General features: G+C 39.4%; 1 protein-coding gene across 3 annotated transcripts in view; it reads right to left on the bottom strand.

The window, feature by feature from the left end:
- Positions 1 to 26,559, bottom strand: part of APBB1IP (amyloid beta precursor protein binding family B member 1 interacting protein) — a 51,267-nt gene extending 24,708 nt beyond the window's left edge. For 2 of the 3 annotated variants that reach the window (XM_058183460.1, XM_058183462.1), the window contains exons 1-4: positions 26,398 to 26,559; positions 10,600 to 10,671; positions 5,132 to 5,219; positions 3,990 to 4,276 (exon numbers count right to left, since the gene is read on the bottom strand). In XM_058183460.1, the coding sequence (XP_058039443.1) occupies positions 3,990 to 4,276; positions 5,132 to 5,219; positions 10,600 to 10,671 (447 nt within the window). In that variant the 5' untranslated portion in view covers positions 26,398 to 26,559. Of the gene's footprint in view, positions 1 to 3,989; positions 4,277 to 5,131; positions 5,220 to 10,599; positions 10,672 to 26,332 lie in introns of all 3 variants that reach the window. The other variant, XM_058183461.1, reaches the window with a different exon arrangement.
- Positions 26,560 to 26,946: the final 387 nt, after the last annotated feature.

The raw sequence follows: 26,946 nt of genomic DNA, 5'->3' as shown, positions 1-26,946 counted from the left end.
TATGGACCAGGGGTGAAATCTAAACTTTTTTGCTACCTGTTCTGTGGGTGTGGCTTGGTGGGTGGGTGTGTCCTGTGACTGAGTGGGCTTGGTCAACTCAATGTCCCTCACAGCCATGCCCACTCAGTCACAACCCCCCCACCAAGCCACGCCCACAGAACCCAGTAGGAAATTTTTTAAAATTTCTATTCTGCCTTTTCCCTTTTTGCAAGATGCCTGCAGCTTCAGCTTCTCCGCCCGCTTGCCACCCACTCACTACCTGTTCTCCCTTCACCTTGGGTCGGGGGCCGAGGCCCAGGGTCTCGCCATTCACCATAGCCCCGGAGCCGCCACCTGCCTCAACGGGATCGGGGAATGCACCATTCCCCAACTCTGGCCTTTCTCTGGAGCTGCCGCCCACTCACTGCCCGCTCACCGCCTACTCGCTCTTTGCCTTTGGTCAGGGGCCAGGGCCCAGGGACGTCCCATTCCCTGAGGCCCCAGAGTCACCACCTGCCTTAACCGGTGCATTCCCCGACACCAGCCTTGTCCCGGAGCCGCCACCCACTCTTCCTTCGCCACACGGCATATACTTACTTTCCTCCAGCGGCTGGCTGGCAGGAAACGCAAGTGTCCAAAAGTTACCGAAGTTGCTCTCATTGAATATGCCGCCTTGTTCTATGTGCCGGCTGCGCAAGCACACACCCAATCTCCCGCTGATAAATAAATGAAATAAACAGTGTGTGCTTGCGCAGCTGGTGCATAGAACAAGCAGCAATGGTGGTGGCATATTCAAGGAGAGTGACTCTAGTAACTTTTGGACGCTTGCCTTTCCTGGCAGCCAGCCGCTGGAGGAAAGTATACGCCGTGTGCGAAGGAAGAGCGGGCGATGGCTCCGGGGCAAGACTGGTGTCGGGGAATGGTGCATTCCCTGACCCAGTTGAGGCAGGCGGCAAGCAGGTTGTGGGTCTGGGGTCTCAGGGAATGAGGCATCCCTGGGTCCTGGGCCCTGACCAAAGGTGAAGGGCGAACGGGCGGTAAGCGGGCAGCGAGTGGGCAGCAGCTCCGGGGAAAGGTCGGAGTCGGGGAATGGTGCATTCCCAGACCTGGTTGGGGCAGGCGGCGGCTCCGGGGCCTTGGGGAATGGGCCCTGGCTCCTGACCGAAGGGCGAGCAGGTGGCGAGCTGCCTTCCCGTGTCCCAGTGTCCAGGTTGCGAAGGCTGGACTGCGGGCCATGGATTGGTTCAGGGACGTGGCCAGCCAGCGATTGCTACCGGATTGGCGAACCAGACCCAATCTCTGCTACCTACTCGCCCGATCTGGTCCGATCCGGTAGCATTTTACCCCTGGTATGGAGTAACTTATTAACCCTTTTAAAAATGATCAAAAGTTAAGATTTCCCTCGCACACCTTCTTTCAAGAGTATAGTCTCGTCATCTGATCTTTTTGACAGTTGTTCTTAAATGTGTTCCTCCTTTTCCTTTTATAATAATAATAATAACAGAGTTGGAAGGGACCTTGGAGGGCTTCTAGTCCAACCCCCTGCCCAGGCAGAAGACCCTACACCATTTTAGACAAATAGATATCCAACATTTTCTTAAAAATTTCCAGTGTTGGAGCATTCACAACTTCTGCAGGGAAGTTGTTCCACTTATTGATTGTTCTAACTGTCAGGAAATTTCTACTTAGTTCTAAGTTGCTTCTCTTCTTGATTAGTTTCCACCCATTGTTTCTTGTTCTACCCTCAGGTGCTTTGGAGAACAGCCCGACTCCCTCTTCTTTGTGGCAACCCTTGAGATATTGAAACACTGCTGTCATATCTCCCCTAGTCCTTCTTTTCATTAAACTAGACATATTGAGTTCCTGCAACTGTTCTTCATATGTTTTAGCCTCCAGTCCCCTACTCATCTTTGTTGCTCTTCTCTGCACTCTTTCTAGAGTCTCAACATCTTTTTTACATCGTGGCGACCAAAACTGAATGCAGTATTCCAAGTGTGGCCTTACCAAGGCATTATAGAGTGGTATTAACACTTCATGTGATCTTGATTCTACCCCTCTGTTTATGCAGCCCAGAACTGTGTTGGCTTTTTTGACAGCTGCTGCACACTGCTGGCTCATATGTAAATGGTTATCCACTAGGACTCCAAGATCCTTCTCACAGTTACTACTATTGAGCAAGGTACCACATATACAGTACTTATGCATTTTTTTTTGCGTAAACGTAGAACCTTACTTTTTTTACTATTGAATTTCATTTTGTTAGATAGAGCCCAATGTTCAAGTCTGTCAAGATCCTTCTGTATCTTGAGCCTATCTTCTGGAGCGTTGGCTATTCCTGCCAGCTTGGTATCATCTGCAAATTTGATGAGTTCCCCATCTATCCCCTTGTCCAAGTTATTGATGAAGTTGTTGAAGAGTATTGGGCCTAAAACAGAGCCTTGGGGTACTCCACTGCATACTTCCCTCCATGTGGATGTAGTTCCATTGAGGACTACACGTTGAGTGCGGTTGGCCAGCCAGTTACAAATCCATCTGGTGGTGGTGCTGTCTAACCCACATTTTTCTACTTTATCTAGTAGTAGGTTATGGTCTACTTTATCATCTACTTTGAAGTCCAAGTAAATTATATCGACAGCATTCCTTTAGTCCACTAATTTTGTCACTTAATAATTTTATCAATCACTGTACTGTACCTTATAGCAATAATGTTTTTTCCCTGTTTTTATTGCTTTGCTAAAACAAAAGATGCTAAATCCAAGTTTTGTCCAACAATAAGCTTCAATTCCTTTCCCTTATCACCCAATGGATGAGTTGTGATTCATCTCACTATAATGACATCATCACTTCAGTTATACTTGTAGAAGGCTAGTTTTTTAAAATGAAATTGTGGGTAATAGCCATGACACTTTCATAAGACTCTTTCACTCATCATTCTACTATTCGCTGCAATTTTAATTGCAGCATCTTGTAGATTTGAACAGGTAATTTTCTCCTCAGCTTAATGTGACAAATAATTCAGGAAACATCTTGCCTCTTCAGAATAAAAATATATCGTATTTTTCGGACTATAAGACGCACATGACTGTAAGACGCACCCAAAATTTAGAAGAGGAAATTAACATAAAAATGTTTTTGGCCTCTGCGCACCCCATTTTTGGGCCTTTTCCAGCCTTTTTTTGGCCTATTTTCAAGACTTTTTTCTGCCCATTTTCTAGGCTTTTTTTGGCTCATTTTTGAGGCTTTTTCCTGCCTGTTCTCTAGGCCTTTTTTGCCCCGTTTTTAAGGCTTTTGGGGGCCATTTTCAAGGCCTTTTTTTCAGCCCATTTTCAAGGCTCTTTTCAGCCAGTTTTTGAAACTTTTTTCAGGCTGTTTTTTCTGAAAAAATTGCCCAGAAAAAAGTCTTGAAAATGGGCCAAAAAGCCTCAAAAACAGCCCAAAAAGTGTCGAAAATGGGCTGAAAAAAGGCCTGAAAAAGGCCCCAAAATGGAGCGGGCGGAGGCAGAAAAACCAGCCTGCGGATGGGCAGGGCTTCGACATTATTCAGTCTATAAGACGCACAGACATTTTCACCTCTTTTTGGGAGACAAAAAAGTGCGTTTTATAGTCCGAAAAATACGGGTAAGTGGAAATATCAGTGTATTGACCATACTCATTTATCCTTATTGTAATTTTCAGCAATCACAGAATAAAGCTTCCATCTTCCGTAGAATAATCACTGGCCTGTTCCACGTAGGGTTTCCTCAGCCTGAATTATTTATTAGATTTATATCCTGTCTTACCTCTAGGACCATAAATCCACAAACATTACATTCTTTCCTCAACCTTTTTGACTAACGAAACTTCCAAAATTGTACTAAGATTAATAATCTCCCAGAACGAACATTACAAAAGTTAAGATGTTCTTCTAATGCATCAGAAAATTTTGATAGTCTAGTTTATCTCATATTAGGGTGCAAATAGCTTGAGAATATTAAGATAAGAACTTCTTTAGGGATTCTCCGGTTGCTAACCTGAGTGAGTGGCTGCTGAGGAAAGGCTGGAAGTGGTGGCAGTGGCATTCGCATTTCTGCAGGAGGGGCTGGTAACCTATTCTCATCCGGTGAAGGAAAATTATTTAGCACTGATTGAGTTCCACAAATAGGAGCAGCTTTTGCAGGTGGCTGTATTATGGCACTTTGCTCATTGTACGAGGTATCCTTCGGTTCTTGCAATGTGGTCTTTTCTACTTCACTGATGTCTGCTATAAGATCAGCCATTAAAGTATCTAAATCAGTATCTTCCAATGTATTCAAGGACTCTGTTATGAAAAAAAGATAAAACATATATTAGGAAGCCACCCTGATCTTCTCCAATGTTACTAAGGAACAGTACTTCCATAAACATCATTAGACAGTCTTCCAGACAGCTACAAGCAACACATATATAGACTCAACGGTTCTTGGGATTCTTCTAAAAGGAAGACATACAGTATCCTTTCGTTAGATGATTTATTACATTTGAAAATATGCTAGAATAATTTGCTCATGCCTGCTCTCATACAAAGGCATCCCTACTTGTTGCTTTTCTGATGGATTGTCTACAATCCAATTCCCAACATGAATTATTATCCCTAATTGAAACAGTAATGATTAAGCTGGAAAATATATTTCAAAATGAAGGATTTATTAAGATTTGATAACTGGCAAGGTACAAAGTAGGTTTTATGCAGTTAACATTACCTTACATTTTAGAAAATAATTTGGTACTGAGATGGCTCAAAAATAGGTCAGATTTTTTTCTTCCCTTCTTCGCTTAGCATTTTGCCTGATTATAAAGCTTGGAAAGCTGGCAAATATATTGAAAAAACTTCTATTATTCTTCAACTTTATTTTATATCTTTTTATAGTCAATGAATGTTTTAATCAAATCGATAGAAAATTTGGGGAAACGTTCTGAAACTTTAATTTTTATAATGTCAGCCTCCTATATTTATCTTTTGAAAACTAAGTAGATTTCATTGGAATTCATTGGACACAACAGACACACCTATACATAGGCAGGCCAATTATCAAATACTTTTGGAAAAGAACAAAAGCAGTGTAATTTTATGCTTCTTATACTTCTAATCTGCATTAGAAAGTATGCCCAATTGATTTTTTTTTTTAGTACTTACCATTTAAATCTTTGAAACCAACTGCAAAGTTAAATTCAGCATCAGTTGCTTTTTGGTGAGGAATAGGCATGGCTTCCACTTCTAAGCTCTGATTTAAAAAAAAAGTTTTAAAATTTGAAAGCCTTTGCAATTTCATATAATGGGAAGCACATTTATATTTCTATTGGCTTTTTTTTCCCATAGGAAATGTTTTGCTTTAGAATTATGAAACCTACAATCTTTTTCTCCAGAATATTTTCTTCAACTACAATGATCACACACACACACACACACACACACACACATTCATATACATATTAGAAAGTGCATATTATAAGAAAAATAAGTTTTTGAACAATGTTTTTTTTTTGTTCTCTATATGATGAACAGCATAAAACACATTTGAAGATAAAAATTAGCACATGAAATTTGGCTAATAATAACCCTTCCTAATTCCTTTCTTCAACAGAACAGTGTTTATTGCAGAAACATTAAATAGAGGAATGGGAGCACATAAGAATTTAAGAAAAAACATACCAGAAGACTGTCTAGTCCAGGGGTCTGCAACCTTGGTCACTTGGTCACTTTAAACTTTGCTGGCTGGGGAATTCTGGGAGTTGAAGTCTGCCAGACTTAAATTAGCCAAGGTTGCACACCCCTGGTCTAGTCCACCATTTTATTCTTAAAGTGGACAACCAGACTCCTAAGAAACCCCCAACCATATATAAAAGTGACACTTTTCGTTTCCAGCACCTAGTATTGGTACTTTCTAGATATGCTGGTATTATAATTCCCAGAATGCACATTCTCAGTGATTCTGGCTAGTCTAAAAAAATCTGAAACTTTAATACATTTACATTATTAATCCCTTTTTCTGACTCAGTAATCCCTTAATTTGGGATAGACAGCACAAAACTATTTTAACACTAAAACACGGACTTAATAAATCATTAAAATATTAAAAAATATAACTTGTTATCCTGTTAATTCATTTATTTAATTTCATTATAACATTTAAATTCTGGGCAATCAGTATAATGCATTGCTTCCAAATTTCAATAATTTTTATCTAACAAAATGTTGAGCATTTTCTTATAACCATGCTATATTTGCCATTTACACTTAAAAAAAACAGATGGATCTTCAGCCATACAATCATAACCATCATCTTGATTTTTTGATCACTCCCTGAGAAAACCCTTGATGATCAAGGTTCTTTGTTAAACTTAACTGAGCTTAATGTGCCATCAAGTTATTTTTAATTCCTAGCAACCATATATTTTTTCTCTATGATGATCTATCCCTAACCTGGTCCTTCAGTACTACGAATGTCCTGTAGCCGAGTCTTGCTACCATTATCCTTTTCTTCTCCCACTGTTAGAGTCTTCTCCAGAGAGCTAGGTTTTTGCATAATGTGTCCAAAGTAGAATAATTTCTTCCCTTAATATACCTGTCCTATAACTATCCCCAGTTGATAATCATATTTACATTTTTGGATAATGAATTTCATGGTTTAATCATGTGTTACATGAAAAAGTACTTCTGTACAAGATGCCAACTTGCTGGAGACTCAGTTAAGTTAAACGTGTACTAAGATACGGAAAATGGATTGAACTGAGTAAGCCCCCAGTTAGGTTAACCACAAATCAGGGGTGAAATACTTCCGGTTCAATCCAATTCGCCCGAACCGGTAGTAAAAAAGGCTACTGGTTCACTGAACCAGTAGTAAAAAAACGTTAAAAAAAAGTTCCAATGATCAGGTGAGCAATGCGTGATTGTCGGAACTTTTTTTTTTTTTTACTTTTTTAGCATTTTTTTCCTACTGGTTCTCCGGAACCGGTAGTTAAAAATGCTTTAAAAAGCAAAAAAAAAAAAAAAAAAAGAGTTCTGAAGATCGTGTGTTGCTCAGCTGATCGTTGGAACTTTTTTTTTTTACTTTTTTTTTTAACTTTTTAGGCATTTTTTTACAACCGGTTCTCTGGAACTGGTAGTAAAAATGCTTTTAAAAAGTAAAAAAAAGGCTCTGACAATCACAACTGAGTGACGATCACTGCGATTGTCCGAGCCTTTTTTTTACTTTTAAAAGCATTTTTTTACAACCTATTCGGGTGAATAGGCTGTTAAAAATGCTTTTAAAAGGTTAAAAAAAGGCTCTGATGATCACAGCTGAGCTGTGCGATTGTCAGAGCCTTTTTAAAAAACTTTTAAAAGCATTTTTTAACAACCTATTTGGGCAAATAGGTTGTAAAAAATGCTTTTAAAAGTAAAAAAAAGATTGCGTGCCACAACTGATCACATACTCCTGCTCACTGTTCTACTTAACCCATGCCTCCTTTTGGTGTGCACTGCACGCGCAACTCGCATTTGGTGTGGTGCATTTGGCACGCAGCACGTAACCAGCCAACCGGTAATAAACTGCCACAAATAAACGTATTATGCTAACCCACTGTCTCTTGAAATTTCTTACTATTCATCTTACAAGAGCCTTGTAAAATAGCAGAAGTAGTACCATGCTGTAACAACTATTTCTTTGGCAAACTATTCTCTGTGCTGTGGCTGCACACAACTTATTTCACTGCACAACCCTAGCAAAATAGCAATGCTAATATTCACAGATCTATTTTTGTTCTGAACATTTTAAAAAAAACAACTATTAGAATAAAAGCTTGCCTATGGGAGTCTTCCACTCACAGTAAATCAATCAATCCCAGCACTGACAAAAGATTTCTTTATCAGGAACGTTTACCAAAAAGAATTGGCTAATCAACTGCTTCCACAATTCAGGACAGGATGGAAAATGGTAGGACAGGAGAAAGGTGGGAACGGCAGTGGAAAATGGGAGAGCAGTTCCCCACAACAAGCGAGAATTAGAGATCTCCCTAAAAATACCCAAGCGGTGTAATAAGATATCCAAGGGCATAGATAACTGTTCTGTCTCCTTTCCCACTTCAGACCCATGAGCTGGCCTTCAGCCAGTGGATTCATGGCTCTTATCAGTCCTGGCAGAGAAATTGCAGCTGCCTGCCAAAGTTCAAACAAATGACTCATGTAGCAAGACTTTCAGCTCTTTTTGAAATGGTTCAGCTAAACTTTTGCTTCCCGTGGAGTGAGAGCAGTCCCAAAACTCCTTATATACAGTATCCTGTGGGGTGGGGCTCCTGCCCCGCCCTTCCTTTTGATGACGCCACCTCTCTAATCTTCTGAAGCGCGGGTCAAGCCAAGCTTGATTATTATTATCAGCTGGGTCTGAAGGCTTAGCCTGGGGAAGGGAGGAATCAGGGGATGACGGCCTCATTACGTCCTCCGACTTGTCTGGTTCTGGCTCCTGGAGCTGAGCCAAAGGAATCGGTGCTCCCGAGGTAAGCCTTAACTGCCCTTCCCCCTCACTTTCTGAGTCACTTTCGGGCATAGGGCCAGGTTCGGTGGCTAGAGTCACAACAGATAACCAACATAAATTCCTAGGTATATTTTGGATTGTACTGCATAGTTTACTTCTCATTTGCAAGCTAGATATAAAACAAGAAGTAGAAGTATTCCAAATATGGGGAAAGCTTTGTTGAGAAGATAAAAATGTGCAATTGCTCCATTTTGTGAAAGAAAATAGCAGACTGGGGAAAATAGAGAAGGAAGCCTTAGAAGACAGAATAATATACAAATAAAGAAATAGAACAAAAGGGGAACTGAGGCAAAAGCCTAGTCTGGCAACCACCTTATGGCTGTCTCCCTTGTTGTATTTATGAGGGAGAAATCTCATTAATAAGGGTTTGATGGTATTTTTATGAACCGTTCATCACTACTTTAGATTTATTGGAAAGATGATCTGAAATTTAAGGCACTGAAATGGAAGAATAAAGACAGGGAAAACCCCAAGCAGATCAAAACTCCTATCTAATGCCATTTCCCACCTTGCAATTTCAAAATTGTGAATTCCAGCTAAACCCAATTTTCCGCTTTTCCATTACCCTCAAAATATGTGCAAGTTTCATGCACAGACTATGTGCCTTATACTTATCAGAAGTCACACTGCAAAAAAGGAAGGAGCATGTGCACGTGTCTACAAGCCAATCAGCACACACACACACACACATTTGGCTGTAAAATAAATCCTCCCATTTATATCAGTAATTTTCCAACCGTGATTTTACTGTAGGTACAAGCAAACAATTTGCTCACATAAAAACTGTCAGAATATTCATGACTGGGAAGACATGGTAACAAGGTCAGCTAATGAATAGGCATAGCAACTAAGTCAGCCAACTGAGACAGACCGGAGCCAGGGTGTATTTTAGTCTGCAGCTTCTGATTCTGTAAAGTGAAACTGAAACTTATGTATTAAGCTCTACTGCTGTACTCTGTGTGTGAACATGTCTGCTGATCTCGGTTAAGAAGCAACTGTTGGTATTGTAAATATACTTTACGTGTTACTATGAATATAAAGAAGTTAATGAATCAGTTATCTGTGTGTGCTTCTGGATTTGATTTTTGCAATAAACTCTGACAAAAACTTTGCTGCTCTCCATCAAACAGAAGCAGCAAAAATGAAGACAAAAACATAATGAAGATTGTGCAAGAGGATTGTGCAGAGGTCTTCCCGGAGGAGAGGAAAGGAAAAACAAGGAATTATTTTATGGTCTTGATTGATTCACCTTCTGATGGGGAGAAGGAAGAAGTAGAGCCAGGGGCTTCTAGGGATTGTAGTCCTGGAGGGAGCAATATCAGCAGTGCTGAAGCCAAGAACTCCATTCAGTTAAGATAGCCAGCTCTGTTATTCTGTTAAGTCCCCAGCTCGTCTTTATTCTCCTCATCATCAGAAGGACCAGGACATCAATTTTAATAAATTTACAGACATTTGTAAAATTCTGTTTTCACTTTCTTATTAAAGGGAACTAAGTGTAGATTAATAACAAAAAAAATGAATTTCAACAACTGTAGAATCAGGCTGCAGCATAACAGAATTGGCAAAAGTGAAAGGGGTCTGAATGCACTGTAGCTGGACAGCACCAGGAGCTGTCATTGTTTTTCAACCTTGGCAAGTTTTAAGATTACATGGACTTCAACTCCCAGAATTCCCAGCCAAGTCCAGACACCTTAAAGTTGCCAAGGTTGAGAAACACTGATCTACATGTATTCAGTATCGCTGCCACCTGCCATGTTCTTGGGATTAATTATTTAACTTGGGAGAGAAATGTAAAATCAATACATGTACAAACCCCAATTTCAGCATAAAGTACTGCAGTGGGTAAGGAGCGTTGCAGGTTTCCCCCCCTCTTCTATTTTGAAAGATGCAGTTGGGTGTGTAAACTAGAGAAACTTTGGTGTTTTGATTGCACTGTATTGCACTGATTTACTCCATCAATTTAAAAGCCTCATACAGGGAAAAAGTTCTAGCATAAAGGAAAGAATGTTTACAATTTAATAAATATAAAAAGCAGAAAACTGAAGAGGAAGCAAATAGGATTATTTGTCCCATTTCCCACGGGCATAATTACCTGTGTTAGCAAATCCATTTCTCCCAATAAGTCACTGAACATTTGATCTATATCTTCACAGGCTTCCTCCATCTGAAACACAAAAGTGTGAAATGGGTGTCAGTATCCTATTTCACTGTCTACAAATAATTTGTAAACTATTCTATAGTGGGAAAAATAGATGTCTTTAGCATGGAATCTCAAAAAAAAAAAAATCTTCCCCAGTTTTCACTGCGGTAAACATAATTAATAATCCTCATTTTAATTAAATGCGATTGTTGACTTTATAGACAAAATATGTAATTTTCTTGCCAGCAATATAAAAATGCCACTGTCTTCTATTTGCTTTCAAGGCAATATTTGATTTAAAACTATTTGCTTAGCAATCATTCAAATTTAAGATTATACCTTCTCCCCAAAACTTTATTGTTTATTGTTTCTCGCATTAACTTCCAGTGTGGCAAAAACAAAAATACCCACGCGGGAGGGAGGGGGATGGATTTGCTTAACAACTGCATTATTTGCTTAATGACCATCATAAAAAATGGCCATAACTTCAAATATGGTCATGTGATGCCTCAACCTATGGCTGCAAGCTTGATTTCAGGCTCAATTAGGAACATAAATTGAGGACTGCTTGTAAACAGTTTCATTTTTACTTAGAGTGAAAAGTTCTTGGGATTATTGTTATCAAGCAGCACTACTCCATTAAGAGCCATTGATCGTATCATGTCCTATTTTACAAAGTGATAGTTTGTTTTCAGTAAAAACAATCCTCCAGAAATTTTTCCCGTTGTTCTCTCAGTTCTCCAGAGATATTGGAGTAAAGAACGCCTGCTATGTGAAAAAACAGTGCAAAGTCCTCCACATTTCTTGGCTGCCACCTCACAATCATCCAGGTTTTCTTAGCCCAAATACCTGAGAGAAAAAGGCTTTCAGGCACTGACTGAGGGGGAATGGGCATGCTACATGTGTATTGAATGGAAATATGAATGGAGGAGAGCACAGGAATGCCTTGAATGAGTGAGGAGGTGAGAGATGAACTTTCCAAGACCCCGGCATCTGGTGAAAAGGGGAAGAACTAAGGAAATTAGCTTCCTCTTCCTCTTCTACTGCTGCCCTCAACTGCTGTAGCCTGGATGGGGGTCAACACCTGCCCCCTCCCATCACTGGGAGTTCCATCACAGAGATTTTATTCCTTGATGCCCACAGCTCTCTAATTATATTCCTGACTGAAGCCACAAGAAAAAAAAACATCACACAAAGCAGTTCTTATATGAAGTGCCTTTGTTTATTTTCTGATATATTTCAGTAATTCCTTCATGAAAAAAAACAAAAACCTCTACATAATGTAGAATGCTAAGCAAAGCATCTTGTTTCATTTTTATCAAGGAAATAAGAAATACTGCAATAAAGAAAGGAATGGGAGGACTTCAACTACAAAGAGATTCTATTTTCAATCTAGGGCTAACTGTATAATTTCCCAGCAAAATATGCAAATTAAGAAATGCAATTTGCAACGGTTTAGTTTGAGAAACATTTGTTTCTAAACTAATGTATCTTGCTGGAAACATGCAGCATTATCTTCTAATAGACAAGAAACATATAGCAAAATGCTTCAGAATAGCACCTAAGAAAGCGTAGTTCAACCAGAATGAAGAAGATGAAGATTGATCATGATGAAAGGCTGCACCATTTATAACCCTTCTACTAGCTGTATATAGAACTGAGTCAGTTTATAAAAGAAATTAAGGAGTAAGCACATCATTAAACTGATTATTTTTTCCTCTCTATGGAAGAGAAGAGCTTTCTCTCCATCATTATCCCTGATTATTATGACTTGTGTCATAAAATTAGTTCTGATTGCATAATTACTGATCGGATCCAAAATTAACATCATTTTAGTTCATATTATATCCGTTATTTTATTGAAGAACTTTATTTTTAAATAATTTTATTATATTTATGTGTGTGTATATCAAAGTGCATTTTTTGTGTAAATGATACACACATGCGTAAGAACAGAAGGAGGAAGGAAGGAAGGAAGGAAAGGAAGGAAATGCTTCTTAAAAATATTTATTGTTTGTGCATTTGTCAAATGCTTATACTAAACAAAATACATTTACTGCCTTTTGGGGGGGGGTGTTATATTCATTGTTAAACTTGTTTATTGGTTCCCTGAATGTGTTAATCAAATAAACTAAACCACAATCCCTCCCTTTCAGGCCACAAAAACAAGGATCAAATGTAATAGGAAGTTAGTGGGTGGTGGACTCCTCGGGGGGGGGGAAAAATGATTATATTAGATAAAATGTTTGTTTTGCAAATATTCATAATCTGTTTTATGTTTGTTTCAATTTATTTTTAATTTTGCACATCACCAGAGTCATCACAGAGTTGAGTAGCTTTACAGAATTGATAAACAGCTCTCCCAGTTAAAAAAATAAAACCTCAATATTCAGTTTTCTGAATACTAATGAGACTAGACTATACTTCCCAAACCTGAAACACAACAAACGTTTGCCATTTCCAGAAACCAACCCCTACATGCTAGCATGAAATTCTGAAACTTAGAATCATCAGTTTTTGAAAGATGCAGCTTTATAAAGACTATCTCGGGAAGATAACATTGTGAAGCTGATGTGGTAATGTCAAATATCTTGTTCATGTACTATGAGAAGCCATAAAATGTTAGTTTGTGGAATTAATGATATGTACCAGCCCAAACCAAACAAACTACATTATGGTTTAATGTGTTAACTGAATCAGGGCTAAGAATCCATGAGAGCTAAATGCATTACTGCTACTATGATTCATACTACTCTTCTGAAGTACCAGGAATGTGGCTAAAGCAATTAGCACTTTATCATTTCATAGGGAACAAAGAACACTATCAACAATAAGTAGAGATACTAGGCTAGAACAGTATTTCTTTTCTTTTTCTCCAGGCCATTTCCCACTTTAAAAAATTATGGAGGACCCCAAAAGTGGTTTTGTTTGTATGGGTTATGTTTATCAGTATTTGCTGGGCTAAAAATTAAAACTGATGCATTCATTGTCACTACTAATGAATGTTTAATGAGATTGTGTTATTTTTCAACATAGGCTGAGAAATAATTTTGAGAAACACTGAGCTAGAAAGTCTTTAGACATGTCTTCAAAATCTGAGGAGAATCAAAAATTCAAAGGGGAAAAAAGTCTATTCAACAGGTGCATTAATGATCTTATGTACAATCCATTTTTTTCCAGGTGATTCGGATATCATTTGCTTTATTAAGAATTTATATGTCACATTTCCCAACAAAAGCTTTCTCAAGGCAGCAATCAGGCTGTTCTGTGATTTCTAGGACAATTTATTTAGTCTGCTCTGCAAAGAGCAGCACCATTAGCACAATAATACAGCTTTCACAGCTTAATGGAAAGCCAGAAAATCAGGAAATAAATGAAACTTGGAAGGTGAGCTATTTAATGTAATAGCCACCATCAAGGCCTGTTTCCAGGTATCCCATGCCAACAGTTACAATTGTAGGCGGTGAGATGTGGATCAGAGGTCTCTGTATCAACTCTCTCACTCGAGTGCAAGAATTGGAAAGCCCAGGTAGAGCAAACAAGATTATTGTAGAAGTCAAAAGTCCATGTAGATAAACCCAAGATCTAATCATTCGATTTGAATGTAGTCTCATTTCATGTAGATAAATCCAAAATCTAATCATCCAATTTGAAGGGAGTCTCATACCAGTTTTAGGATTAACCAGGAAATCAGAAGTAACCCATATTGAGGAAGTCAGGTCCAAGGTTGGAAAACCATCGGCCAATTAAGTCTTATTCCCAGTTCTTCTTTATTGTACTGACTCAGTCATGCCTGTTTTCCTGACTCATGAGCCTGTCATATGAGAAGCCTCTCAAAATGTCTCTATTCTACTCCATTAAGCCTTCTCTACCTGTGAAGGCTAGGACCAGCAGTGAAATCCGACCGGCTCTATTTGGCTCATGTGAACCGGTAGTACCAGCGGTGGAAGGCTCCAGCCACCCACCGGGACGTCACTATGTCCCATTTTTCACCCTCTGAACATGCGCAGAAGAGGCGCACACGCTTACATTCCCAAACCAGTAGCGAAAGTAAGTGCATTTTACCACTTCCTAGGACATTTTTCCTGCTCCGTCTCTGTCATCTGACTGAGCCTGATGTTGTGTTTCTATAACAGGTGTTGATTCCTGGTTTCTCTATATATTCAAGCTCTTCCTTCAACTGCTTGGCTCTTGAGTTGCAAGGTGAAAACCTATCTGCTTCGCTTCTTCAACTCAGACTTTGGCATATGAGACATTGGGTTCTTCATAATTATCCTTTCTCAAAATGTTTGCACAGGATGGGTGAAAACATCAGTGGATACCATCCTACCAGTGGAAAGGAAGTCATCCATATAGAGCTTTCTAACTTTTAGTGACTGAAGCAATAGTTATACTGTTGAATGGCTTATCACTGCCAACAGCTGGACCACTTGAGTTTGGACCAACTGAGCTTTCTAGATTGTCTTTAGAGACAGGCTGTGCATTATTAATGATAAAATGCAGCACACTAAAAACTTCTCACATTTGTTCTCTTTCCCTAATTCCTATTGAAGATTTGAATTCTTATTTTTATTGCAAAATCAAACAATACAATCATAATTTATTTCCTGACATGTATTTCCATAATAGGTACGATTGCTTGAATAATGAGAATGCATAAAACTAAAGCCATTGTAAAGAGAACTGGGACATTAATTGGTTATTTTGAAGCCTGCAGGCATATAGGCTGTCGGTACAGAAAAGCTCATAGCAAATATTTTTATAATAGTCATCATTAATAATTTGATGTTTTTCAAAAGAATAGACAAGTTGGGGTCTTTTTTTCTGTTTCAACATGTTTGATTCTTGGAGACAGTTTAACAAGAAACAAAATTCAAATTAGCACAATAATGACTTATGATAACAGAAATATTCCATGCAGCAAAACAAAACAAAAAACCTAATTGATAAAAGGGTCACTATTTATTCAGCACACTGTCATTGGTGTTTCTAATTAATTTTTCCTCGCCAAATGCTTTTTAACATATTTTCAAACAATTAACAAAATCAGCAAGTCTTAGAATAAGTAAGATAGCAGAATTAACTATTTTCTGTTGGAAAGAAAAGCTTCAGCTATGAATACATATATGCAGAGAAAGTTTGCAACATTCTAGCATAGCCCACAAGTTTCTGAATGTCATAAACGAACAACAATGAAAGTTACAAACAATGATCTGAACATGTGAACTATTAGCAATGACACCTGGGTGTAGCCAAATAGCAGGAAATTTGTGAGACATACCAGTAGCTGTTCGAAGAGGCCAGTTAAAATTTATTTTAATTTATTTTTTTATTTACTAGAAAATTTGCACATGGTGTCTCAAGGCGGCTTATAGGGGTATAAAAACATCATACATACACACACACACATACACACACACACACAACATAATAAAATAATAAAATAATATAATAGCCTCCCATCCCTTATCCTGGCGACAACACATCACACCAGCCATTTAATGGGCTCCATCCCGCTCTGGGTTCCCCAGGCTCGCTGGCAGACCAGGTGTTCAGCACCTTCTGAAAGAGTATTAGAGTGGAGACCATTCTACTCTCTGGGGGAACGATGTTCCAGAGACAGGGAGCCACTATTGAGAAGGCCCTTCTTCTGGGTCCCACATGGCATGGTGTATCTCCCTAGGGGATGGGACCTGCAACATTCCTTGCCTCCCTGCTCTAGTGGGTCTAGTAAATATGACCAGCAAGAAACGGTCCCTTAGCCCTGAAGGGCTTTAAAGGTGACAACCAGCACCTTGAATTTTACCTGGAAGCAAATAGGCAACCAATGCAGCTCCCGCAGGAGAAATAATACATGTGCACACCACCATGTGGGCCGCTGCATTTTCATTGTATCAATGAATTTCATTGACACAAGAACAGTTTTATATTTAGTTGGCTGGACTGACAGATTTGGCTTCAGAACTATTATCATATTCCATATTCTGGAAAAATAATGCACTTTGCCTAGAAAATTGGTCTAGACACTTTCAGAAAATCTTGAGATTCTTTCAAAAGTCATTCTTTTTCTCATGTGAGAAAATAAATCCTTTTTGGCCAAGTTTTATTTTTTTGGATTCAGGGATTGGTCCAGATTCTGGGTTATAAAGAATGACTGCCAGTCCCCTTGCACTGATGTGAGGTTGCTACTTCCGCTTGTATCATGATAGCATTTCATAGAAGTTAAGAATCATTGCCTTTAATACTTCTACAAATCTAAGTTTGGTCTTTATTCTGATGTTTGAGTAGACTTTTTCCAATACAAATGCCATTTATTAACACTAAAGAAGGTAGAGACATCTTTGATTCACATCTTATACTCTCTCCTCTGGTCAGACTTACAAAAATATATACTGCAAGCATTGTTCTTTTTGTTGAATGTGTTGCGGTACCAACAGTTGTTTGGTAAATGTAGTATTGCTGGCAAGGGAATTCTGGGAGTTGAATCCCACACATCTTAAAATTACTGAGGTTCAAAAACACTAATTTTTGCTAACACAGAGGCACTTTTGATTGGATTGATTTTTTTAAAAAATTCTTTTCTTGTGGGATAGCAGAGAGCTACTACAATCTAAACCAGGCACACAGTATGCCATCACATTTCAGCAATTTTCCAGCAATGGTAACCTTCATGTGTGTCCTGAATTCTGAAAAGCCATGTTACCAGTGAATTCTTGTCCGATACAATCTAGGTGCCAAATTAAAGAAAGGTGCAAAACAGCACAATGCCTAGCAATTACTCCCACCTCGATAATTATATTTTGAAAGAATTTATAGAGCTATACTATAGATATGAAATAATATGTGAAAATACAATTTTTCTGTCTTTCACTAATTCAAGTTATATATAACTTGAAGCTAGGAGACCGAGAATTCTAGAACATTACTGCATGAATTGGGAAACAATGCAAAAGAAAAACGCAGAAACAAGAGCTTTCTCTTACATCCACTGTGTTGTTTCTTATCACATAAACAGCATTGTAAAATCCTTAAACTGATGGGCTATCAGTTGTGCTTTCTGGCATCAAATCAACAGATGCTCTTGGATTTATAGATATTCGTATCATCCTCCCTCCACTGTATGTTAACAAGTTCAGATCTGTTCTTATAGTCAGAAAGATAATTAAAGTGTAAATTGCCTGGTTTTCCTTGACTATCATAGGCATGACCAACATCTTGAAATTAAATTAGATATTGTTCAAAAGGCTAACATTATGGAATATTCTTAATTGCTCTTTCATCAGTTCTTCCATCAGAACTTTCAACCAAAAGGACAGTTTCCCTCCCCTGTGAAATGATAATGCATTAATCTTGCAATTCAGACTTTGTACTTTGAAATTTTTCAAGAGGAAGAAAGGAAAAGGACAAACAGCAGATGTAACAGCATCTTTTTGCCAAATGCCAGAGTACATTTTCAGTCTGATTAAGTATCCTCCAGAGATAAAATGATTAGCATCAAAGAAGAACCACTAGAGTTGGAGAGTACCGTATATACTCGAATATAAGCCGATCCGAGTATAAGCCGAGGTCCCCAATTTTACCCCAAAAAACTGGGGTAAACTGGGGACTCGAGTATAAGCCGAGGGTGGGAAATGAGGCAGCTACCGGTCGGGGAAACCCTCCCTCCCTCAGCCGAGGAGGCTGGCGGGTCCCCCGCCCCCCCCTCTCACTGCACCGCAGGGCTTCCCGCTAATGCAAAAGCCCCCCAAGTTTGCGCCATCCGGTATAATGTGAAAAAAAGAAGAAAAAAAAACTCGAGTATAAGCCGTATATACTCGAGTATAAGCCGAGGGGACGTTTTTCAGCACAAAAAACGTGCTGAAAAACTCGGCTTATACTCGAGTATATACGGTACTTTTGTTATAAATAGAACCACCTCTATACAGGTAGTCCTCGACTTACAACAGTTTATTTAGTGACTGTTCAAAGTTACAATGGCACTGAAAAATGTGACTTTGATAATTTTTCACACTTATGACCTTTGCAGCATCCCTATGTACATGTGATCAAAATTCAGATGCGCGGCAACTGGTTCATACTTATGACCACTGCTGTGTCCCAAGGTTCATGTGATCCACTTTTGCGACCTTCTAACAAGCAAAGTCAATGAGGAAGCCAGATTCACTTCACAACTGTGTTACTAACTTAACAACTGCGGTGATTCACTTAAAACCTGGGTTAAGAAAGATCGTAAAAAGGGGCAAAACTCAACAAATATCTCATTTAACAACAGAAATGTTGGGCTCAATTGTGGTCATAAGTCAAGGATTACCTGTACTGGCTAAACCTGTCTAGTTGGGCAATCTAAGAAATATAAACAATTAAATAATCGTCCAGATTGCAAACAGGAAACTGAAACAATCCAACACATTTACTGTACATGAGCCAAAAACCCAAAGGCACTGCTTTACACTTTTGCTATCCAATGCATTAAAATTACTTTTGAAAGAAATTCCTTATCTCAACAACTGTCATAAGCTTGGTTTTTTTTCCCCTATACTGTCTTTTACTGTGTCATCATAAGCTTGACTTGTACTATAAGCCATGATTTTTCAAATGCCTGAAAAATATACTACAGGTAAATTCACAAACAAAATTATTACAATTGCATGGTTTTCCAATTCTAATAAAATCCTAGTTCTAGTGCAAAAATCAAATTATTTATCTTCTGAATGTCTTCTTATTGCCTAGACGGGGTGTCAAACTCAATTTCATCAAGGGCCACATCAGGGTTGTGTTTGACCTGGGGGTGCCCAGGATGGATGTGGCTAGGATGGGCGTGGCAAGCTTGACATCACTTGTGTGATCAAATGCCATTTTTTGCTAGTAGTCTGTTTTGCTAACAATCTGCCAGCAAAAACTGAGCTCATGAGGGCTGCATGTGGCCCTTCTGGACTCCCGTTTTCGGCTGCGATGGCCTCCTGCAGCCCTCTGCCAATGGAGCTCCATTATTTCCCTCATGTGCTCAGTTACCGCAGGCTGAGGCACCGCGGGCCAGTACTTTGGTGTTTCCAGGGCAGGCCTGGGGGCCAGATCTAAGTACCCTATAGGCCAATCTGGCCTGCGGGCCTTGAGTTTGATACATCTGGCCCAGAAATACAATGCAGGCTACGGACTCACACAAGCTAATCCTCTAAAAGCACACATATAGTGAACATCCATTTCACACCTTATCATGAATGTACATGAAGTCACACCCTTTCTTTATGAACAAAGACTCCAAGTCTTCATAAGTACCCAGTAGGCTAAAATTGGTATGTACAGCTTTCCTGCTTAATTACACTTCTATACCTATAAAAAATAATTTGCTGGTTGCAGCAATGAAAGCTGTCATGGTTATAGAACACATGTGATTTTACTACTAGTATAGTCCTAGAGTATTTTCAGGTATGGGATAACACGAATTTAAAAAATGAATTTTACAATGGAGACTAGGCACATAAAACGAAGCAGAAGGGATTGGTGAACTTTTTTTTCAGTTAAATGAATTTGTTCTTACCGTCTTCTTCCAAGAAGTGCAGCAGGTATGGCAATGATGTATGGCATTTTCAGGTAGTTCATTAAGCTTATTGTAGGCTTAACAAATCAATTTTATTTCCTAAAATTGCTATATTGCTGCTGAATTTCAATGTTTTAATACTTGGGGATTCTGGGATATGGCTGCAAAATTTACCTCTACTCCAAAGCTCGTTAATAGATTAATTCTGAAAAATGAGTAAAAACTGAACAAAAAAGAACTGTGAACATTTTCTCTAAAGATAGCCTAAAATCTCACACGTAATAAACCTATAATAAACAATTTCCATATAACATATAGTACAAAATATACATAGTTCTCGAATTATGACAACGGAGACCAAGATTTCCATGCTAAGCAAGGCAGTTCTTGAGTTTTGTCCCATTTCATGACTTTTTTGGCCACAATTAAGTGAATCATTGCAGTTAAGTTAGTAGCAAGGTTATTAAGTGAATCTATCTTCCCCATTGACTTTGCTCTTCAGAAGGTTGCAAAAAGTGATCAAATGACTCAGGGGCACTGCAACCATCCTAAATACATACCAGTTGCCAAGCATCCAAATTTTTATCACGTGATCAAATAATTTAACAACTGGTTCTCTGCCCTAATGACTGGCTTGGCCATGGTGGGTGTGGCCAGAAGGTGCGACAGGCAACACTCGGCCTCCTGCACCCCCTGGGAGTAAATCCCTAACACGCTGCATCCCTGTGCCCCATTTTGGGCCTAGGAGGCCTCCCTGAACTTACCTGGGAGCCAAAATGCGATGTGTGGGCACTCCTGGAAGGGGCGGGATAGGAAGAGGCGGGGCCAGTCAGTAATTTAACTATTGGTTCGCCTGAACCGGCAGGATCCCACCACTGCTGTAGTTAAATCTAAATGCTGCAAGTTTCCAAAGTGTTTTAGTTTATTCAATTATGCTAAACTGAACATTTATTTCAATGATTTTACTTACCCAGCGCATTGTGGTATTAACTTATAAGATAAAAACACTTCAATAGTGAGCTTTCTTGGCATTGATCCGGTCTAACATTTCCTTCCTCCTGGATGCTTTCAATTGCCCAGTTACTTTTTGGATCATCTATGGCAGGGGTGTCAAATTCGTGTTATGCTGTTGTCACATGACGTATTGCAACTTCCCCCCTTCGCTAACATGGGGATGGGCGTGGCCAGCACATGATGCATCCAGCCTGCCTGATCTATGGCCTCCCATCCAAGTACTTAGGTTTTTTACATCAGCTAAGATTGGCCAAGCACTAATTACAATGCCAAAAATCGAATTCTTATCTCCATTCAGTCATAAAGCTTGTATGCTCTGATTGTTCGAAAAATAAATGGAAATAGGATTTTGTGTGCATCTATGGAGAAATATGTTCCAATGCTTATTAGTGCTTTTAAACTTTTTTCTCTCAGGTCCTCTTGCTGGTACAGACAATACTCAACAATACAACAGCTTTTGTTTGTATGGGTTATATATATTGATAATTACCAGATTAAACATTAAAACTGATGCATTTGCTGTCACTACTGCTTCTTAGTTTATATGATGGGATTTTAATATTATATTCTTTTTCAATATAAGCTGGCAAGTAATTTTGATTTTGAAGATAGGTTCTTGGTCCAGGTTGTGCTCCAGGGATCCTAGGACTACACTTTAAAACAGCATGATCAGTGCCATCTTGAGCTTTCTGGAAGGGTAGAACTAAAATGAATTAAATATAATGATGCATAATATTAGCAACTATGCTCTGTGGGTATGAAGGTTATTTTAAAAGTTTCACTTGGAAAACCTTCTAAAATAAGTTAAATAAGAAAGGAGTGTGCTCAAAGAATGTTTCACACTCTCAACTAACTATGTCTGATTCTTAACTACCATGTCATCCTCTTGGCCTTCCAGCTTTTCTAGAGGGCCTTTGGAGACTGATTATGGAACCAGGCTTATTAATATTTGTTAACTTTATTTCACCGATTGAATGTGTATTTACTATTTTTTATTTTAATACAGGTAATCCTCAACTTACAACCGCAATTGAGGCCAAAATTTCTATTGCTAAACGAGACATTTGTTAAGTAATTTTGTCCCATTTTACAACCTTCCTTGCCATGGTTATTAACTGAATCACTTCAATTATTAAGCTAGTAACCCAGTTATAAAGTGAAGCTGTCTTACCCATTGACTTTGCTTGTCGGAAGGTCACAAAAGGTGGTCACAGAACCACACACCAAAACACTGCAACCATCATAAATTAGTTGCCAAGTGTCCAAATTTTGATCATGTGACCACGGGGAAGGATGCTGTAATAGTCATAAGTCACTTTTTTCAGTGCTTTGTAACTTTGAACAGTCACTAAATGAATTGTAGGTCAAAGACTGCCTGTGCCTGCAAACTGCCTGGCGCTCTTTATACAACTGAGGCATTTCACCAATAAAAAAAATTAAACAATTAAATAAAATAATTCTACTCTGATCTGCATTGGAATTAAACACTAATGGAAAATTGTTTATTTTTTATTTCTTTTGTTTTGAACAATCTCTTGGGAAGTACAGTATGTTGAATCATTATCCTTCTCAAGTAGGCCCTTTTAGCAGTAATTTAAAAATATGATAGCACAGTAAAAAGGAAAGAAGTCATTGGAGGGGTATGCAGAATACAGTCGCAAAAAGTCAGTATGACAGTCATGATGTTGTGATCAAAGCTGTTTTTTTATGTGGAAATATGTGGACCTTTGATGGTGCTACTGCAGCTGCCATCTTAAGCTGTTTGACCACACCTTGCACACAACCCTCAGAAGTCCTGGAAAGCAGACTAGAAATTTTTAGGAGATTTGGGGGGGGGGATGGGGGGAGAAGCAGATGCTTTTTCCTAGGTTATACATACCTTGACTTATGATCCTAACTGGGATCAGAATTTCCATTGCTAAACAAGACGGTTGTTAAGTGAGTTGTGCCTGATTTTATGACTTTTTTGCTACAGTTAATTGAATTATTGTACTTGCTAAGTGACTCATGCGGTCATTAACTGAATCTGGCCTCCTCCATTGCATTTCCTTGTCAAGGAGATGCCTGAGAAGGTTAGAAATGGTGATCATATGACCTAGTGATTCTGAAACAATCGTAAATACACGTCAGTAGCCAAGCACCCAAATTTTGATCGTGTTACTGTGGGGATGCTAACAGAGTGGTTGGAAGTCATTTTTTAAAAATGCCTTTGTAACTAAACCAATGGCTGTAAATCAAGGGGCAGGGAGTTGGACTAGAAGACCTCCAAAATAGGTGACAGACTAGACATCCAAGGTACCTTCCAACTCCGTTGCTATTTGTTAAGGACCACCTGTATTTTCAGTTTCCCTAAAACAGGGGTGTCAAACTTAAGGCCTGAGGGCTGGATCTGGCCCACAAGATATTTAGATCTGGCCTGTGGGGCCACCCTGGAAACAGCAAAAGACCCTCCCATGGTGCTTCTGCCAGCGAAAACAAAGCTTGAGTGGGCCATGTGCTTTCCGAGCTCTGTTTTCGCAGGCAGAGGGTTGCTGTGGCACCTGAAAACAGAGCTCGGGAGCACATTTTCACTGGCAGAGCACTTGGGCCACTGCAGGCGCCAACACAAGAGATGTAGAGCTGCCCACGCTCACTCTGGCCCTCCGAGGTTAAATACAATCCTGATGCGGCCCTCACTGAAATTGAGTTTGACACCTCTCCCCTAACAGATCAAGGTGGGTTTTAACAGCCATTATAAAGCTGCCTAGGTTCAAGAATGCTACTTACATCGGTTCATAATAAGTTCAGAATGAAAATACATTTTTCTGGATAAACTCCTTTTTGTGCTAAAGTTAGCATTGTGAAATTGGTGCATGTGTCTAGATATATTTTGGCATGCTCTTCGTATCTGAGAGTTGCTCAGCTCTGAAAGGCCCTTCATGTTACAGCAGTTGATCAGGGAACGGAAATGAAATCTAACTTCTTCCTTTCTCTTCCAAGATAATATTAGCTGCTGACTAACTTGGAAATATACAGCACAGCCTCTGTTAATATGTACTTTTTAAAAAAAATAATTCCTTTTTTTATTCTAGGATAATATTAACTGGCTAACTAGAAATACGCAATGTAGTCTCTGTAATGTATTTACCAGAGTGTAAGGACAAGCTGTTTCGGACATCTTCATAGTTTTCTTGATGATATTGCAGAAATAGTTTGCCACTACTTCTCCTGGGAGACTTTTGATTTCTCAATCTAGCCTAGAAGTCACCCATACAATTCATAACTAGGCCCAGACCTACTTAGCTGCCAAAATCAGAGAGAGTTGGCCTCTTACTGAGGCTTACTTAGCTGTATTGGGGCAAAAGAATGTTTTAGGGTTTGGGGGGCTTAATGGTTGGCGGGAAGAAGTGGGTAGGGGGAGCTGCATAACGGGCAGAGAAAGAAACTCAGAAAGGAAGTTCCCAAATTTATCAAGTAGTAAAAGATTGCCGATTTGTACTTTCAGGCCTGCAAGAATCTGTTAATTTAGCCTTACAATTAGCTCATCTGGTCATATTTCCTATCTGGTCTACCTTGAAACCAATAAAATCTGTGCTTCAAGTACGTATGAAACTGCAAATGCAAATGTTTTTAACAGAAAATGTGTGATTCATTATGATGTTTATCACAGTAGAGTTTGGCTAGTATAAATGTATGTATGTGCGTATATATGTTTAAAAAGTAACATTCAACTGAAGAGGGTGAAAGCATTAACGTTTCACTTATCCCCAGCTATATTTTGTGACTTGCATCTGTTTTCTTTTACATGCACAGTTACAGGGGAAAGAGAGAGATTTTATTTCTATATTGCTCTTTCTCCTAGTCAGAGAAGTTCAGTCTTTTACAATGGAATAGAAACATCATTAAATACATTACAAGCCATTCTTAAATGAAAAAAAAAAATCAGAATCACAATTATTTTGCTGTAACTTTAAAAGATTCAGTGGCTGTTCATGTTGCAGTTCCTCTGTGTTGCAAGAGTTGCTGTTCAGCCAACATAACCTTATGTATACTTTTTGTGGCAGGAAGTTTTGCAGAATTAACAAAACCGCCATATAGAGAAGTGAGCAAATAGGTATCAGAGATCAACACCAGAAGAGAGCTGGTGAAGAAACTGCCATGCTTTCACACTTCTTCCCTCCCCCATTTTCACACCCACTTATCTTCTAAGATCCTTAGGCAGAGCTTAATAAATAAAGAGTTGTGGGAACTGACCCACCGGGAAGCCACATTCTTTAAACTGGAGGACTATTGAAAAACAAAGTAATGACCTTCCTTGATGTGAAGCAAAGGTGATCTGTGCATGTTCAGGAGCTGCATAATCTCCTTCTTGAATACGTTCCATCAAAATATCTTCAGAGATCATATCAAATCTCTTACACTGCATTTTCAATTAATTACAATACAGTGATCCTACCTACCTCATATGGTGTATTGCAGTTACTATCAGGAGTAATTACAATACACTATATTAAAGGGGAGGGTGTTAGAAATATCAGGATGAATTTATACAGATAGCATAAAGGTGTGGGGCGAGGAAGAAATACTGTCAGATGGAGTATTTGGCAAAAGTGTATAAAATGGAGATCTGTGGGATTATCGTATCTGCTAAATTCAGAAAAACTCCAAGATTTACTAAACTGGAATTGATGCAAAAAGCCAATGCTTAAAATGAATGAAACCAGTTTACTGCACCAGTCCTTCCACAAAATCCAAACCTAATTACTCCATCTTTACTTTCATCTCAGCAACCGGAACGAGTGTGACGCTGCTGCTGTTGCTGCTGCGGCTGCTGTTTAATCATTCCAAAACTGACCAAGTAATTCCCGAGCCAAGTTCTACTTTTAAAGTTCAAACTTGGGCTGAATTCCCGAAAAGGGGCATTACAAATTGCCGTAGTGAAGGTAGGGTTTTTCGTGTAAAGAAATACATTTTGCATTTAATGGGCCCCCTTCTCCCCCACCCACCCCCACTCCCCTTCCCCCCCCCGCCAGGAAAAGAAAGGGAACCGAATTTTGCAAGCAAAACAGGCATTCTTTTCTCTGCTTTCTTCTATTCGGTGTAACGGGGCACTTGTGACAAACATCGCCCGAGGGGGGGAAATCCAAACCAGACCTTTCTTTCTTTTTTTCTTTCTTTTTGCTGGCACGAACCCCAGCGGCTCTTCTTCCAAAGCCTACCTTGGCGGATTTTGCTGCGGCACCAACTTCCAGAGGTTCAAGCGCTAGGGAATACCTGCGCAACCAAGGCGAAGCCGATGGGCAAAGGGTGGAGAGCGCGCGCTCGGCCACGACTGGCTATTGCCCCAGCGACTGAGCGCTCCTTTCCACGCCCGACCGCTCGGCTCGCTGCTCCCAGAGAGGAAGTTAACACCGGGTGGAGAATACAGGCTGCCGATGGGGCGGGAGGGGCGGCTGCTCGAAGATGACTGGGTGGGCAGAGATAAAACAACAGGCGTTTCCTACAATGTCCTTGAAGAAACTTTTTGCCCTCCCCTGTTTTGCTTTGCCTCTCTTCTCTTTGCTTTAACGAGATTTGATCTCTCGAAGAGAGAAGTTCCGTTTGATCATAGTCAAGCTAAAAGGGCGTTTCCAAGTTGCACCTTCCCACAACTGGCCCGTGCCAATATGGTATTCCCGGCGACCTTCCCTTCCCAGCCTAAAGACAAAGCACCCTTAAATTGTCCTTAGCTCTTTAAGGAGCAGTTTCCCCACTTACTGCAATATAAA

Source organism: Ahaetulla prasina, chromosome 4, assembly GCF_028640845.1.
Source record: "Ahaetulla prasina isolate Xishuangbanna chromosome 4, ASM2864084v1, whole genome shotgun sequence".
Classification (NCBI taxonomy): Eukaryota; Metazoa; Chordata; class Lepidosauria; order Squamata; family Colubridae; genus Ahaetulla; species Ahaetulla prasina.
Note: the sequence above shows the minus strand (reverse complement) of the source record. Positions and strands in the feature narration are given on the sequence as shown.